General features: G+C 33.9%; 1 protein-coding gene across 2 annotated transcripts; it reads left to right on the forward strand.

Annotated features, from left to right (window-relative positions):
- The first annotated feature begins 1,764 nt into the window (after positions 1 to 1,764).
- Positions 1,765 to 18,348, forward strand: LOC149780327 (nuclear envelope phosphatase-regulatory subunit 1-like). 2 transcript variants are annotated; one of them, XM_089937199.1, is made up of 6 exons: positions 1,765 to 1,879; positions 5,464 to 5,535; positions 11,937 to 12,010; positions 13,227 to 13,336; positions 14,760 to 14,814; positions 17,870 to 18,348. In XM_089937199.1, exons 1-6 carry the CDS (start codon positions 1,807 to 1,809, stop codon positions 17,906 to 17,908), a joined length of 423 nt encoding a protein of 140 aa, XP_089793325.1. In that variant the 5' UTR covers positions 1,765 to 1,806; the 3' UTR covers positions 17,909 to 18,348. The 2 variants fall into 2 exon arrangements, with proteins under 2 accessions (XP_089793325.1, XP_089793326.1); XM_089937200.1 differs by having other exon boundaries at positions 14,765 to 14,814.
- The last annotated feature ends 349 nt before the right edge of the window (positions 18,349 to 18,697 follow it).

Genomic DNA, 18,697 nt, shown 5'->3' on the forward strand with positions numbered 1-18,697 from the left:
AAACTTACAAAGTATCCTTTTTAGGTCAATTGCCACCACCGTTTTCGGCCGATCTACAGGTTTTACCAAATATATATTACAGACAGAAAGCCTGGTGAAGGAACATGTCAACAGTTTGTTGGAAGGTGTCATACTTGACATGACAGCATGGGGGTGATTCCTCATCTTCACTAGCCAAGGGTCTGATGTGATAACCATATCAATACCTTGGCGTATCGAGCAGATATGTATGTGCTTTGGGTCTGTGAATTTTACTGGATTTGGAGGCAAGCCACTGCATCCAATCAAAATTGTGTTGTTCAAATCTGAATACTGTTCCTACAGGATTCAGACCAAGGGAACAAACAACTTGAATGGACCGATAAATAAGCAATTTTCCTGAGCAGGGCAGTGTTTGCACAAGTACCTTTCATTCAAATATGTCTGTAACTGCTTCCCTCCGGTACATAGTTATACTTTCAATGTTAAACATCCCAAGTATCCTTTTCAGGTCAATTGCCCCCACGCCATTGGTTAGTAGGCATTAGACACTAGGGGAGGCAACACATGAAATGCAGTAGATGTCGCTAGGATAAAGCACCGATATAGCTGTTCGATCCGCCAAGGTGTAGAAAGGGTTATCGTAACCTTGGCTAGCGAAAATGTCCTCTCTAATGGATTCTAAAAAGACAAAATTCATGGGCGTTTAGTCTGTTTCTTAATTCTTTAGTAATTTTTTCCCCATAAACAAGACTTTGGCAACACGTTACATCCTATTCATTGTTGTTTTTCTTCAACATAACAGCTTTTTTTTTTAAAAGTATTGAACTTTTAGTAACCTTTTTTTTAATATAAAGATCGGTTTATTTTGCCTAATATCTCTTGCCATTTAGTGGTATTATTACGTTAAATTTTGTAAACCTAGATATAAACATGACATAGTTCGTCGGATTAAATAATATCAGAAAGAATACAAAGTAATGTATTTCCTTTCAATATCCCGATGCATAAATATTACTTTTTTTCGAAGCCAGGCACAGAATAGGGCGATATATCGCGAGTCATGAAAACAAAGGAGTGGTATCCCGTGTGTCCAAAATTAGTATTATTTTGAACAGAATATTCTGGTGACAATTGCCTCTTTTCAAACTATAAGCACTGCAGTATTTTTGTTTAGTTAATTGGTCCAGGCCCGACCCTATGATGTGCAGGGCCCAAGGCAGCATGCGGGGCCCAAGTCAGCAAACGACGAGCGCAAGGCTCCAATAAAAAAAAAAAAAAATAAAAAAAAAATGCAGTGCCTTAAAGCGCGAGACCTAAGGCGGTTGCCTCGTTCGCATTGCCATAGGGCCGGGCCTGAATTGGTGAATTCGGTATGCGTTTTCCGCCACTATTTGTGACGGAAATCTTACATGTGAAGAAAAGCCCGACAGCGGTGTACACGTAGCACATACATATATATGATTATGATGATTCGCATGCATCCCAGAAATAAATAAAAAGCTAAATTGAGCAAGATCTTATTTTATTGATTATCTAATTGATTAATTGATCGATCAGTGGGTGAATGATTTGTTTATTTCTATATAGTATAATATGGTATAATATAGGTATATTCATATTTGTCGAATTTTAGCAACTTTCTATTTTTACACGTCTGCTAATTACACAAAGTATCAATTAATAGTTTGGCTACTAGTTTCAGTTCAAGATGAATAAAATATATTTGGAATCGTAACTTGTACTGTGTATTTGTCTGTTCCGTTTCTCTGTGTCAAGCGTTTTTACTGGCTTATCAGTTTACCAGCAGCAACATTGGGAGAAGTGATGATTGTCGAAAGTTGGGTTATTTTGTTAAGACAATTCGAAACGCAAACCATGTCTTTAGAACAAACAGAAGGTGCGAATTTTATATGTAATTAGTCGATTTACTAGTTCTTTATAGTTTCTCTGTAAATGTACTTAAAGATATTTGTATGTTTATCATTTGTGAAATTAAGTACTAACCAAATGAATGTTATCTAATTTCGCGGTCAATATTTAGTCTTCAGTGAATCTTGCCAGTGCTGAGGCAAGGATCATAGTATAAGGAGACTTGTGAGTCATATTTGCTGTACAATCAGCTCCCTTTGCTAGAAACATAAAAATACGCTCAAAAATCCAAAATACGAAACTGTATGTTTGCCTTGTATATATCAGTATGTAAACTATAGTGTTAGTCCTATACAATAACATAAAGGGGCCCCAAGTGGCCGAGTGGTCTAAAGCGCTCACTGTTCCGGATCACTGCCATCTCACTGCTGTCTGCGTGGGTTCAAGTCTCAGGCTCGGCTAACGTGGGTACGTGAGAAAGCTTGCCAGTAGCTTCTCGTGGGTCGGTGGTTCTTCCTGGGGTTTCCCAGGGTTCTTCCTCCACCAGTAATACTGGCCGTCATGTATAGCCTATCTTGAGCTGAAAAATGGCGTTAAACCCTACCCCTACAACAACAACAACAACAACAGTAACATAAGACATATCACATGATATATTTGTTTTGGTGCTACGTCTTTCTGCCTAAATAATGGTCTTGTCTAGCATGTTCCCAGTTCAACTGACAGGAGAATAAGGGGTAACATTTTCAGGAATATCTCGTACACTTTAAAGTCCATATCAAAATTCTTCCACAAATTTAAATTTGTTTGGTTATAATTACTTTGCAGTTTTTATCCTGATGAAATAAAAATCAAATAGTAACAAATGGAATCATTTTAATGTTCTGTTTAGCTGGTTGGAATGCGATGGAAGCCGGGAATGACAAAGTCAGATTAGGTTGGAGAATGTTTTTTTAATGAAAGGAACTTAACTTGCTGACTATGGATCACGAGATTGCTAAAACATCTTTGAATTCTCGTTGCAACAGAATGCCATCACTAACAATGAGCTGCAGCGTGTGTGCAGAACAGCTGATGCTTTCAATTTAAGCCATATGCATTGCTTTAACCATGTTTGTACCTCTGTCAAGCAGAAGAACATGGATATGAGTTTTGGGAATGTTGTATTCATAGCATAATTTGTCCAGTTTGCTCACCAAATATTCTTCTGTTTGTGATTCATCTGATGCTGCTAAAAATCACCTGTTTCTGCTGAAAGTCTTCCGTCAGCCACTGTGCTGTGAGACTCAACAAGGCTACACTGATGGACAGGTTTGACCATGCATCAGAAGTCAAACTAAGGTTAGATTGGGCAGAAACTAAATCACACACCTTGCTTTGTATTGCCTTGTGCATGCCAGGTATCAAAGATATGAAAGAACACTTCTGACTTGGAATTTTATAGTGCAGTTCTGTCTTGGCCATCAAGCGTCGAAATCCAATATATTCAACAATGGAAAATTGTTGCACATCTACTGCCATTGAATTCTGTAATAACTTTGTGCTAACTAATAGCTCTTGGGTTGTCAGATGCAAATGGCTGCTTCTGGTCCAGCATGGTGTTAATAGTCAGAGTGCAAGGAGTTGCTGCAGCGACCGAGATTAACTGTGCATCACACTTTTCTTATTTATCTGCCAGAAACAAGCCATGTTTGATGATGTGCTTCCAGCGCATGTGCTGGACAAGATTTGTTGTATAGTTTTTAAAATTCTTTCCACCTCCGGAAATGCATGCTTTGCAAAGTGTGCAATTTGCTTTATACTTGTCGACTGCATTTACGTTGAAGTATTTCCAGACTAAACATGAGTGTTTTGAGTTCAACATTATGCATAGGCTTGGTAGTATATTTAATAGTGTACAATCGCTAGTCAATATTAATAATCCAGTTGATTCGGCAGCTGGGGTAGCCATGGGTAATGTCACTGGTGCTGGCATGCCAATATCAATGCTGCATAATATTTGTATATCAGCGTTCAGCTGCTTCAGCTATTCATTGATTAGCAGCATTGCAGGACTGACTGAAGAACAGATTAGCTATAGTGAGTCGTAGTTTCATAGTAGTTGGAAATTTTGCTAGCTATCTAATCTGCCTAGCTATCTGCTAATGTGTATGCTGGAAGTTCAACAGTCAAATGAGGCCTCATTGGCTGGTTGGCTGCTGTGATTGAGATGAGTGCATGAATGGTATTGATAATTTGTTGTGTGCAGACAATCAGCGGTAGTTTACAGCAAGTGTGTTAAAAAGTATTTACTTTTAAGAATATACTGTCTTTCAATTAACCCCCAAATCAGATGTTTATTCCTTAATTTCCACTATTTAATTCTGATTTAAAATTCAAGCCATGTCAAGAGGAATGTTATGATTTGGAAATTTGTTTACATCGGCACTGATTATTTCTGCTGATACCATTTATACCAAATGTTCTAGTAATCGGCCCAATTCTGAGTATGGCTGATTAATTGGTACGTCTTTATTTATTGTGATATGCCAAATAGCACATTACATTTGGAATTTATTTACTTTCTGATCAAGTCATGCATGCAACATGCTGTATTTTTTAGGAGTCTTTGATTGCAGTTTTATTCATGACGTTTGAAGGTTATGAGATTTCAGCTTAAAGTCCCAATGTCACAGTTTATCTGAAATTTTTCACCATTCTTCCAAGCTATCTGAAGTTTTGAAGGATGGAAATGATTTGTTGAAAAAGCTGTTTGATATTGTCCATTCTTTGAAATAATCAAGATATTAGCTTTAAACGATGTTCAGATATTCAGTTTAGAATTAAGAGGTGCCACCCCTTAATTTAGTCACTGAAGTCTTCAAGTCTCTCATAATTCCAATCCTTTTTGGGAATGCCCCAAAAGGTAGTGATGTGATACATTCAACAAATTCCATTAGTCTAACAACAACAACATTAGCACATAACACACAGATTGACTCGAGAGGTAATAAAGAAGGTTGGATCTGAATATTGGTGATCAGTTGATGCACTAGAATAATTTGAAGCACTAACTTGGGCTGAAGGCAGTCCAGCATAACATGGTGTTGACTTCTTATGTTTACAACAGCAGTGTCATCAAATTATATATTCCAGCTTTTGACTGAAATCGGTTGAGGCACAGATGTCGCTAATCAACATTGGATGGTAGATTGTGCACTTGTGAAAAATGTCAGGTTTTTCAGTTCAGAGGAGGAATTCATGGCCCATAATGTAATGTACATAGATATTATCTGGTTTTAATGGATCCCAATGATGTTTATGACCATAATCTTTCAAGATTCAGTATTATTCAGATGATTTGCATATAAAACTTTTTCCACATAACTGCGGCATTGAGTCTTTAAATAGTGCTTCAAAGAGTGGTAAGTTTTAAAAATGGCTTACAAAATTTGGTTCTGTGTATTTAATGGTCAGTAAGCATTGTTGACATTATTAAAGCACATTTTCTCCGAACTACTTTGTACAATAAAAAGTTGTTCAGAGTGAAGATATAAGAGTGAACTATAAAATGTAGTGACATGTGCTATTTATTAACAGTTTGTCTTAGAACCATTTTATTTTGTCTTGCAGATCTGAAAGCATTTGAAAGAAGGTTGACAGAGGTCATAGATAAGCTTCAGCCAGCGGCAAGAGTCTGGAGAAGTATATAATTATGGCTCAATACTGTCTCTGACTTTTTATCACAGTGTTGCTTAATACTTTAATATATCATTATGGCTCAGTACTGTCTCTGACTTTTTATCACAGTGTTGCTTAATACTTTAATATATCATTATGGCTCAGTACTGTCTCTGACTTTTTATCACAGTGTTGCTTAATACTTTAATATATCATTATGGCTCAATACTGTCTCTGACTTTTTATCACAATGTTGCTTAATACTTTAATATATCATTATGGCTCAATACTGTCTCTGACTTTTTATCACAGTGTTGCTTAATACTTTAATATATCAGTATGGCTCAATACTGTCTGTGACCTTTTATCACAGTGTTGCCTAATACTTTAATTAAGTTTTGGATGAAATTTATCTTGAGTCTACAACAAGTTTTAGTAACTTATGTTACAGGCCATGAGCCAGAGGGTAGTAAAAGTATAATACTAATGTTTCTAAATTCTGTAAAACTATTGTTACTAATAGTATAATACTCATATACTAACATTGTGATACTCATGATACTATTTGTGTAATACCTAATGGTAGTAATGGTGTAATACATATGGTACAAATATTGTAAGGCTGATAAAACTAAGTGTAATTACAATGATACTAATAGTGTAATGGTCATGATACTAATAGTGTAATACTTATGGTAATAATATTATAATGCTAATGTTACTAATAGTGTAATACTAATGTTACTAATAGTGTAATACTAATGTTACTAATAGTGTAATACTAATTTTGCTAATAGTGTAATACTAATGTTAATAATAGTGTAATAATAATGTTACTAATAGTGTAATACTGATATTACTAATAGTGTAATACTAATGTTAATAATAGTGTAATACTGTTATTACTAATATTGTAATACTGTTGTTACTAATAGTGTAAAAATAATGTTACTAAAAGTGTAATACTAATTTTGGTAATAGTGTAATACTGATGTTACTAATAGTGTAATACTAATGTTATTAATAGTGTAATACTAATGTTACTAATAGTGTAATACTAATGTTATTAATAGTGTAATACTAATGTTATTAATAGTGTAATACTAATGTTACTAATAGTGTAATACTAATGTTATTAATAGTGTAATACTAATGTTATTAATAGTGTAATACTAATGTTACTAATAGTGTAATACTAATTTTGGTAATAGTGTAATACTGATGTTACTAATAGTGTAATACTAATGTTATTAATAGTGTAATACTAATGTTACTAATAGTGTAATACTAATGTTATTAATAGTGTAATACTAATGTTACTAATAGTGTAATACTAATTTTGCTAATAGTGTAATACTAATGTTACTAATAGTGTAATACTAATGTTACTAATAGTGTAATACTAATGTTACTAATAGTGTAATACTAATGTTATTAATAGTGTAATACTAATGTTACTAATAGTGTAATACTAATGTTATTAATAGTGTAATACTAATGTTACTAATAGTGTAATACTAATGTTATTAATAGTGTAATACTAATGTTACTAATAGTGTAATACTAATTTTGGTAATAGTGTAATACTGATGTTACTAATAGTGTAATACTAATGTTATTAATAGTGTAATACTAATGTTACTAATAGTGTAATACTAATTTTGGTAATAGTGTAATACTAATGTTATTAATAGTGTAATACTAATGTTATTAATAGTGTAATACTAATGTTACTAATAGTGTAATACTAATTTTGCTAATAGTGTAATATTGTTAATAATAGTGGAATAATAATGTTACTAATAGTGTAATACTAATGTTACTAATAGTGTAATACTATTGTTAATACTAGTGTAATATTAACATTACTAATAGTGTAATATTAATGGTAGTAATAGTTTAATGGTCATGATACTAATAGTGTAATACTTATGGTACTAATAGTATAATATTAACGTTTTAATAGTGTAATACTAATTTGCTAATAGTGTAATACTAATGTTACTAATAGTATAATAATAATGTTAATAATAGTGTAATACTAATTTTGCTAATAGTGTAATACTATTGTTAATAATAGTTTAATAATAATGTTACTAATAGTGTAATACTAATATTATTAATAGTGTAATACTAATATTACTAATAGTGTAATACTAATATTACTAATAGTGTAATACTAATGTTGCTAATAGTATAATACTAATGTTGCTAATAGTGTAATACTAATGTTACTAATAGTGTAATACTAATGTTACTAATAGTATAATACTAATGTTGCTAATAGCGTAATGCTCATGATATTGAAAAGGTAATACTCAGGGTAGTAATAGTAAAATACTTTTGATACCGGTAGTGTAATACTCGTACTAATTAGGGGTCAAACGATACACCTGTGCCACATATTGATACAATTCACAATATACAGCCTAGGTATATGATATATATTGATACACATATGAACTTCATGGTTTTTCCATCTTTGGAAGGTAGTAGGTGCCCCTTTATGTTGACATAGAAGTTGTAGTTCCTGTATGCAGATTAAATATAAATATAGTTATCATATATTTATATGCATTTTCTCATTGATGACAAGAGAAGAAAAATACTTTCAAACAGGCTACTGTTGGCTTTCTTTGGGGAGAGTAGAAATGAGGGGGAACAGGAAATGGTCATTGTTCAATATTTACCTAACTCTTCAATATCTGTCTCATTTCCTGCTCCACCATTTTTGAGCTCTACTGAAATCACTTCTTAGAAAAAATGTCACCTCTAGTTGTATAAGTATTAACGTTTTAATTATTTCTTAGCATACTCAGTTTCTTATCTGTGTATGAATATTTTTCTGTGCTTCATTCTGAAGGGGCTAATGCATAGCCAGCTTTTTCAGCTTGAAGATGTTGGGGAACTTTGTGGCTTATTTACGATTTTCCAGACCTCACAGATATTAATTTTTGGATACATCTGCTCCAAAGCAGGCCTTTTCACTAACATAAACTGCAATGCCATTGTCTGCTTGTGCAGACAAAGGTATTCAAATAAATATCTTCACTTCTTAATTTCATTTTTCCTCCTTATTTATTCAGTTTATCTTAACCCTGATATGGATATTTGGTTTTGTAGCATATGAGTCAAAGGGCTAACCTGACTGATAAAAAAATGAAAACTGCATTCTGCTTTTAAATTTTCTGTATTTCAATTAGGCTAATTATTCTGTCCTTTCTACATTCAATTTCAAAATACTGCTGAAAAGGATTAATTGGTGTGCCATCTTTTCTCCATTGAAAATGTAAATCTTGCTTGTACATAACACCATTTTTGGGTTCAAAATCACTCACTAATATCTCCATTAACAATTTCCCAGCTCCAGTAATCCAATATACTACATAACTTTAAACATTATTGTCATCACTATTAGCACCAACCAGTATTCACCAAACAAAAACGTAATGAACCATGCCAGGAATCAGACATTTTGTTTTTTCCAGGTAGCCTTTATTTTAAAGAAGCATTTGTAAAAATTCCTTCATGTAAGGTTCAAACTTGTCATAATGCTTATTCCAGGGCACAATGTACCAATCAAATTTAGTTTAACAGCCGTTCATGTCATGTGTGAAGAACCTAGATGTGTAAACAGTTGCCTACCTGAAAAACTGATGTCGCGACAAGAATGGTTAAATAAAAATTGTATGCTTTGCCAAGCACATTTTTATATGCAGGACTTTCAACTTTTGCACAAATTTTGCATAATTCACAGAAATAAATCACAGACTCTGACAGCATCTCTGTTTATGTAGATTACATATCAATGACTTTTGCATAAATTTTCTCTGTTGCTTTGCTAGTACTTCCTGTTTGTCACACAGGGAATAAGCTACACTAATTCCTGATTGGTGGTTATTATTTAACATGGACCGGGACAAGCAATAACCACCAGTGAGATTTCAGTGTAACATATTTCACCATGTGATACACCGGTAGTGTAACTTTCAAATTGACCAAAGTCGACAATACAATTCAGTGTTGAATTTCGTGTAAAAGTGGTTATTAAATGATGAGTAAAGTACTTCATTATACATATGGAACATGTTTGGAATGTACTCAACATGCCAAACATGCTCCTGGGTTAAGATAATGAGCATGGAATGTGAGGGGAAGATTACAAACCATTCCACTTTGTTTTAATTTGCAGATGGTGAGTGAGTATTCTCAAGTCTTTTTTTGTTTTTACTAATAAAAATGAGTGACTAGGATTGCAATTGATGTCTCAGATGAATTTTATATTTAAAGAATAACAAGGAAAACAAATAATAATTATTCATGACTGCTGAAGTCTAAAATAACTTACATATGGTAAGTATCATTTTGTATCAATTCGCTATCTCTTGTATCAATATGTGTATATTTACAGCAAAAGTATCGATGCGTCAGTATATAGATGAGACATTTCACCGCTAGTATTAATAGTGTCATACTTAGGGCACTAATATTGTAACACTAATGGTACTAATAGTGTAATATTCAGGTACTAATGTTGTAAAACTCATGGTACTAATAGTGTCTTATTCAGGGTAAGTGTACTAATATTGTAATATTGATGTACTAATATTGTAATACAAATGATACTAATAGTAATACTCAGGGTATTAATAGTATAATATTCATCGTACTAATAGTATAATATTCAGGTTACTAATAGTGGAATGCTCATGATGCTAATGTTTAGCACTCATGATGCTAATAGTGTAATACTCATTGTACTAATATTATAATACTCAGGTACTAATATTGTAATACAAATGTTACTAATAGTATAATGCTCATTGTACTAATAGTATAATATTCAAGGTACTAATAGTGTAATGCTCATGATACTAATGTTTAATGCACATGATGCTAATAGTGTAATACTCATTGTACTAATATTATAATACTCAAGTACTAACATTGTAATACTCATGGTACTAATAGTGTCTTATTCAGGGCACTACTGTTGTAATACTGATGTACTAATATTGTAATACAAATGATACTAATAGTATAATACTCAGGGTACTAATAGTATAATATTCAGGGTACTAATAGTGTAATGCTCTTGATACTAATGTTTAATGCTCATGATGCTAATAGTGTAATACTCATGGTACTAATAGCATAATGCTCATGGTACTAATGTAATATTCATGGTATTATTAACATAATACTCAGGGTACTAATATTGTAATATTCATGGTACTAATATGGTAATACTAATGATACTAATAGTGTATTACTCATGGTACTTATAATGTAATGTTCTTGGTACTAATAGTGTAATAATCATGGTATTAATAGAGTAATTCTGATGATACTAATAGTATAATATTGATGGTATTAATAGTACAGTACTCATTGTACTAATAATGTAATACTCATGGCCAAGAAATGTTTACCTGATTGCATTTTTACTGGTGTGATTAGATTACTGGACAAGAGTCTCTCTAACCAATGGAGTTGCCTAAACTGATATGTCTGTATAACATGTACATTTCTAGATCTTTTCATCTCTGAACTGACCTTTTCACAACTTACTTAAATGTATGCAGTCAGTGAGGCATGGACCCTGACAGCAGAATTACAACGAAGAATCCAGTCACTTGAAAAGAGATGCTACAGAACCATCCTTGGCATCTCTTACATGGACCACATCACAAATTAAGAAGTGCATAACACCATCAGGCGCGAAGTAGGCCAATATGAGGACCTCCTCACCACCGTCAAAAAGAGAAAGCTGAAATGGTATGGCCATGTCACTAGAGCCAACAGTCTATCCACAACAGTCCTGTAGGGCAGCGTCCAGGGTGGCAGAAGGAGAGGTAGACAGAGAAAAAAGTGGACTGACAACATCACAGAATGGACAAGGAAAAGTTTTGCAGAGACACAGGCATTGGCACGTGATCGAGACAAGTGGAGGGAACTGGTCAGATGTTCAGCAGCACAGTGCCTCAACGACCACACTAGGTCATGAGACTGATGATGATGATGATGATGATGATGATGCAGTCAGTCACCATGACTTTGTTCAGAGAGAAAGAAACAATTTTAGATAAATAGATATGGTAAATAGTTGCAGAGCCTTCTCGTAAAATCTGAGATATTAATTTTGTAAAACCTGCCAATTGGGACCATTGGTTTTCTCATAAAAAAGAAAGAATGATCTTAATCAGGAAATGGTTTGATTTCAGAAGATACATCAGCTCCTGATTTTAAGTAACAGTGAATGGAATGACAAATTTCATTGTATAGTCATGATAGGAGTTTTAATGTGATGTGATGTTATTCATATTTACATTTTGAGGTTTGCTCATTTTGAAAATAATAAGGTAATGTGACCATGAATGTCGCATGAAAGTCCCAAATAAAATAATTTTTTTTGTGCCTTTCAGTTGTCCTGATCTTTATATCAGTGTGCACATCTGTCGGAGCCTGGTCCTGGCTTTGGGATCCAGAAACATCTAAGGTATGTTGACCACTACTTTCAGATGCAACATGTTACAAGTAGTAGTAAATATTAACATATTTAGATTCAAAACGTATTTTGTAAAGCTTTCATTGGCATCAAAGTATGTTAAGTGAGCACCAATAATTATTTTGGGTGCAAGGACAGTAGTGCCTTTGATGAAGACAGAACATATTGTTGGTGTTTTGAATCAAACGTGAGACTTTTAGCAAAACAGTCACCATATTTGCATGTATTCAAGAAACAGATATGATGTAGGTCACCTTCTTTGATGATCTCTGTAATGATCTTTGTTGATCTCTGTGATGATCTCTGTAATATATGATGCCAAAACACAGCTCTCACTAATCCAGGCAAATGTGTATTGATAAAGCATTCTATCCTATTAACAAAAATGAATTTGTGTGAACTTGATAGTCATGAATATTTAGATGCATGTATGAATAGGCAAAGACATCAATTAACCCTATTTAAAACCAGTTTGTATTAGAAAACACAAATAATACCTGCATAAATGCTGTATTGTTTCTCCAGGAAATGTCATATTAAACAATAATTTTAGCATAATTGTTTTGAATAACTTACGGGATATGTGTTCATCTTGGATAATGATGATTATAGGGCTTTAACATAACATTGTATGTTGTGTCCTCGTTAGAACTGAGGGAAGTAGCACAAATGTGAAGTGAATCACATGTAAATATATGTGATTCACTCTATATTTGTGCTACTTTCTTTAGTCGGGGGCCTCGAGTGGCCGAGTGGTCTAAAGCGCTCACTGTTCCGGATCACTGCCATCTCACCTCTGTCTGCGTGGGTTCGAGTCCAAGTCTCTGCTAACGTGGGTATGTGGGAAAGCCTGGCAGTAGCTTCTCGTGGGTCGGTGGTTCTTCCCTGGGTTTTCCAGGGTTCTTCCTCCACCAGTTATACTGGCCGTCATGTATAGCCTATCTTGTGCTGAAAAATGGCGTTAAACCCTAGAACAGCAACAACTTTCTTTAGTCCTTTAGTTTATGGAATGATCTGTTGTCCATTATATGTCCATCTGTTAGCACGAGTTTATTATCATTATTCCTCCTAAATTATTTAACATCAGATTGAAAACATCGGAGTCAGAGTGAGATCTAATAATAATAATAATAATAATGAGATTTGGAAATAATTGCAATAATAAAACCATCTATTTTTTTTCATGTTTTTTTACTTTTCATTTCAGACATCCTTTACACAGTCCCTTCTGAATCATCCATTCTTTACGCTAAGCTGTTTTATACTGTTATTGCTGTTTTTATGTGGGATTCATCGAAGAGTTGTGGCACCCTCAATGTATCCTTGATAGTTTAGGTCATGATATGTCACCTGAAAATTTTCTTTGGAATGGTTGTGGTAGTTAGGATGTTTGTAATGTACAGCATCATGGATGGTTCATGAAGTAGAGAAAAGTCCACCATATTAGCTTGATTCAAGGTAAATATCTCTGAATTTCTCTCATATAACAAATAAATTTCAGAATTTTGATAACGTGTGTGTTAATTATAGCGAACTTCTGATAATTTGCAGGAGTATATCCAAATTATCCTACATTCACTGCAGTAATCTGTGTGCAGATTCATTAGACAGTGTTGTATTCACGTCTGAGAGAATTTCTTGGCACTTTTGTTGGAAACAAAATCTTCAGAGCTGATCTACAGTTACTGTGCTCTGAATGCACTATCTACATTTTGAAATGATTCCATTACAAGGAAAAAAAAATCATTTTTTTTAATACATCATATGGTTCCAATATGTTAGCATTTTCTCCATGTCAGTATCGTATATGCTGGATACAGTATTCAAATGAGTACAAAAAGGAACCTTTTTTGAGCCATTTTGGGTTAAGAAAATTATCTTCCCATTACATTTGTTTGTTTTGTATTCATGTTCTCATATTACAGAATGGTTTCTTGGTTTATGTATTATCATAGGTAAGTCTAGTAAAGAGTTTAATTCAGTAGAATCTGTCTTGAAAGACCTCACTTTCTATTAAATATTAATGGTCTCACAATAACAGGTCATAAAACTATGCAATTAAATTACATGAGAACCTGGCCCTTGAAGCCAGGTGGTCTCTCAAAGTAATTGTCTTTCAAGACAGGTTTTACTGTACATATTTGGAGTGTATTTCATTTTGCATCACAAAATTTAGCAAGATGTGATTGTCACCCTATCAGATCTATTATAGGTCTCAGACATGTACATGTACATTCCACTCTGTCTGCAATGACTTAAGTAAACAGAGTAACAAACTATGTTGTATAACTAATTAACAGTAGCTGCTTCATGCCTTTTATTCCGTGTAAGTTAGTTCTTTAAGTTGAGTAGGTTTCTCAGTAGACTTGAAAACTGAAGAGACATTTGACCATTGTCCCCATAATCTCAAAACTCAGAATGAAAATCTCAAGAACAAAAACTGAAATCTTAATAATGATTAGTTTTTGACAGTGACAAGCTTATGACTGAGATTTTACTTATGGAGCAAGCTGGAAAAAAATACCTTGAACATAATGTCTGGTAACTTCTTACTGAATGATACATAATTAAAACACCTGAATGTTTAACATTTCACGCATTGAAGCAAATTAATTGCCAATAAAACACAATGTTTGTCCATTGTGTACGTGGTGAAATGATTCGTCACTGCCTCAACACAGGTAAGATAGCAGGTTCTGAGGACCATATGTTGTTCTTTAATTTCCTTAACCAGCTGAAGTATAGCTTCAAGATGTCGACAGGTTTTAGCTGATTACAATATGTCATGTGATGACGTAAGTATGAAACAAGAATGTACATTCAAGCATTGTTATCTAATTTTGTCCTGCCATGTTGTTTGAACCAAGCCTTCATTCTTCTAAACTTTTTGCAGTGTTTGAGTTTACAGATCTTGTTTTGGAATGTAAAATTCCAAGAATAATTGAGCATGCATATGTTCCTAGAATCAACCTATCGACATTTGAATCACTGATATGACACTGAAATTTATATTTGTTTTTTGTCAACTAAAAATACTTGAGAAAGATTTTTGATATTTTTCAAATACCAGACCATGAAGTTGCATTAAATATTATTCGAGTACATGCAATTTCATACTGTTTTTTTGTGAGGGCGGTAGAGTTTATGCATACATGTGCATTTATCTGAAATGCAAGTGAACACTTGTTCAGAATTACCAAAGTGAATAAATTATAAATATAGAGTAATTTATGAATGAAATTATATTTGTCTACATACTATTTTTGCCTTACCAATTTATCATGAGTACCAGTAATCTACTCCCATTTTTCATTTGAGCAGTCATTGTCCATTGTCTCTCTGTTCTGTTAAGTTTATTATTGCAACTACTCCAAAACTACTTGGAGGATTGTCATGGAACTTGACACACATTCATCCCATGCTCTAGATGACAGCCATTATGGTACCATAGTGGTTCATCTTAAAACTATTGTCATCGCTACTCTTCATGAATGGATGGATAATGGGGTTTTCCTTAAAAGACTTTATATGATGATTTGTTGTTAATGAAAATGGGGACTGATATGGTCATCTTTTAGTGTTCACCAGAAGACTTTCTATGATGTCTAGTTGATCCTAAATGAAAATGGTGTCTGTTATCTGATATGGCTGCCAAAACTGCCAGCTTGAAAATCTTGTTATCACTACTCCTGAATGTATAATCGTATCAAACTGAGATTTTCAGAGAAATACTTTTGATGATGTCTCGTTGGTCCAAAATGAAAATGGTGCCATTCTTGTGTCCATTATGGCCACTACAGTGGCTATCATGAAAATCTTGTTATTGCTAATCCTCCTGAATGAAAAGTAATATTGTTTTGGGGGCTTCACCAGAAGTCTTCTTATGATGCATTGCTGGTCCAAAATAAAATCGCGTTGATCTGACATGATAGCCACCACAGCAGTCATCTTGAAAATATCACTGCTCCCTGCTAATGGATGGTCATATCAACATAGGGTTTTTACTAAACAATTTGCTGTGTTGTCCAAATGGTGCTACTTAGACAGTCATTATGTCTGCAATAGTGGCCATCTGTAGAATCTTGTTATCACTATTTATTCTGATTGAATGGTCAGCATGGGGTTTTCACTGAAAGACTTGTTATTATGTCTAGTTTGTTATAAATGAAAATGGTACCAGTCTGAATTCTAATATGACTGCCACAATGGCCATCTTGAAAATCATGTTATCACCACTCCTCCTTGCAGGTGGCTGGTCATATCTACATTGTGCTTTCACCCAGACACTTCTTATGATATCAGATTGGTACTAAATAGAAATGGTGCAAATCTGATATTAAATATAGCCACCATGAAGAGAACAATTTATGACAAAGCATTAGTCAGTCTGAAAAGAAAATCAAATTAACCAGTATATGGTGTATGTACAGTATAAAGAGCAAGTGTTTGAATTTAACTATAACAAGCTTAAAAACAAATACAATTAACCATACTGTTAAACATAAAAAACCATGTATTTTTTCCATAATCTTTCATTACAGTATTGCACTTTTGTACAATCACCCAAGCAGATATTAAAAAATGCTTTCCACTAAAAAATAGTACATATAATTTCTTTTTTACATCATAATTCATTCGATGATTTATTCAAATAGTCAAGTGTCTTTACTCAATATTCTCTGATAGATTTTATTATATTTAATTTTTTTCTCTTCTGGCCATAGTCCATCTCTCCATTACCACAAATTAGGTATTACTATTTCTCCCAAAGTACATGTACTTGTGGGATTACTATGAAACTTTACAAATGCAAATTAATCCTTAGGTTTACTTGGTCCAGATGGTGCCACTTGGACATCAAATATGGCAGCCACAGTGGTCTTCTTGAAAATGTTCTTACAGCTACTCTTGGGGCCCCGAGTGGCCGAGTGGTCTAAAGTGCTCTCCGTTACGGATTACTGCCATCTCAACTCTGTCTGCATGGGTTCGAGTCTCGGATTCGGCCAGTGTGGGTATGTGAGAAAGCTTGCCAGTAGCTTCTCTTGGGTCGGTGGTTCTTTCCAGGGTTTTCCCGGGTTCTTCCTCCACCATTAATACTGGCCGCCATGTATAGCCTATCGTGTGCTGAAAAATGGCATTAAACCCTACAACAACAACAACAGCTGCTCTTGATGAATGTACTGTCATACTGATATTGTACTTTGATTATAAAGTGTGTTTGGTCGTAAATGTCCTATTAAAATAAAAATGTTGCTGATCTGACATCTTTTTAAAAAAATGTACATCTACTTGTCCTGAACATATGGTCTTATTGGTATAGCGCTTGTACCAAGACTTATTTGGTTTTCTACTTGGTTCAGAATCAGAATGGTGTCAAACTGACTTGCAGTTTGGCTGCTGTGTCAACCATTATGAAATAGTTGGGGTTTTTTTGTCATGTTGACTTGGGGTTTTCACTAAAAGAATCATTATGATAAAGTACCAATAATTTTGAAACAAAAGAACTCCCAATGACATTTTGCTGCTTGGTAAGCCATTTTGCTACTAGGTCAAAAGTAGGTAAAAATATTTGCTACTTTTCACTCCATGTTTAATTCTAACCCTGGGGATGAGAAAATTAAAATAAAATCTCAAGCTAAAAGGTCAGATGTCTGTTACCAGTCAGGTCCAGGGTTGATGTTGCAGTGTAGAGTTTTATGCTGGCTTTCTGTGGTCATAATAATTGCTAAAGAGTAATTCTAACACACTTAGGATTTTGTAATGTCTCTGCAGGAGGTGAGTAAAAGCTTTCAATCAGATGGGCTCACCAGTAGTTCCTTCTCATTTCTTTTCATGCTCTTTTCTTTTCAGACTGGAAAATTGATATTAAAGCCTCGTCCAACTACATGACAAGACTTGGAAGAGAAAATATGATTTTGGAGTGTAGACTGTTTTTCATTCATACTGGTTCATGTACCGTTAAATTTATTGCAAGTTTCAAACAGCAGTCCAGCAGGATAACTTATGTGAAATTATTGTCCACAAAGGACAGAGAGACTTGAATTTTGTAATGCTAAGAAGATATAATAATTCTGCTATTTAACTAATGTGATTTGAAACATTTCATGAATTTCAGTAACAGCTTTTAATGGCTACAAACTATTTCTTGTAATTGGCACTGATATCTATTTTTGTCCCACAGTGCCATTAAATGCCAATTAGGCAGGAGTTGAGAAGATGCCAATGAAACAGGAGGCTATCCCATGTTGATCAGATTCAACCACGCATAAAGAATGTTTTTCATTGTTCAGATAAGGAAATTTGAAACAAATTAAAGTTATATGAAACTTTGACTTGTTCACTTTTGGAACTTGGTTGATTGAAAATGGTGTCCTGTGCCTACTGGTAACCTCACTGTCAGTCTACCAATGAGAGGAACATATTCTGTTCAGCATTCTGCACTTGTATATTAAGTGGGCACAATAATGACCATGTACTGCAGCAGGATTGGAAAATGGGTTGGCATTCCTTATTGGGATAGTGAATCAAATTTGGCCTAAAAGGTTGAATTTTTGAGCTAAACACCAGTGTTAAAAGATGTTCTTAACCCATGGGTCATGACTCAACTGTCGCCATGCTGTTCCAAGTAGATTGCTGAGATCAACCTTTCTACCCAAGTGGGTTTATTTTTAGAAATTG

The sequence above is a fragment of the Sinohyriopsis cumingii genome, chromosome 16 (assembly GCF_028554795.1).
Source record: "Sinohyriopsis cumingii isolate HCF-2022 chromosome 16, ASM2855479v2, whole genome shotgun sequence".
Taxonomy (NCBI): domain Eukaryota; kingdom Metazoa; phylum Mollusca; class Bivalvia; order Unionida; family Unionidae; genus Sinohyriopsis; species Sinohyriopsis cumingii.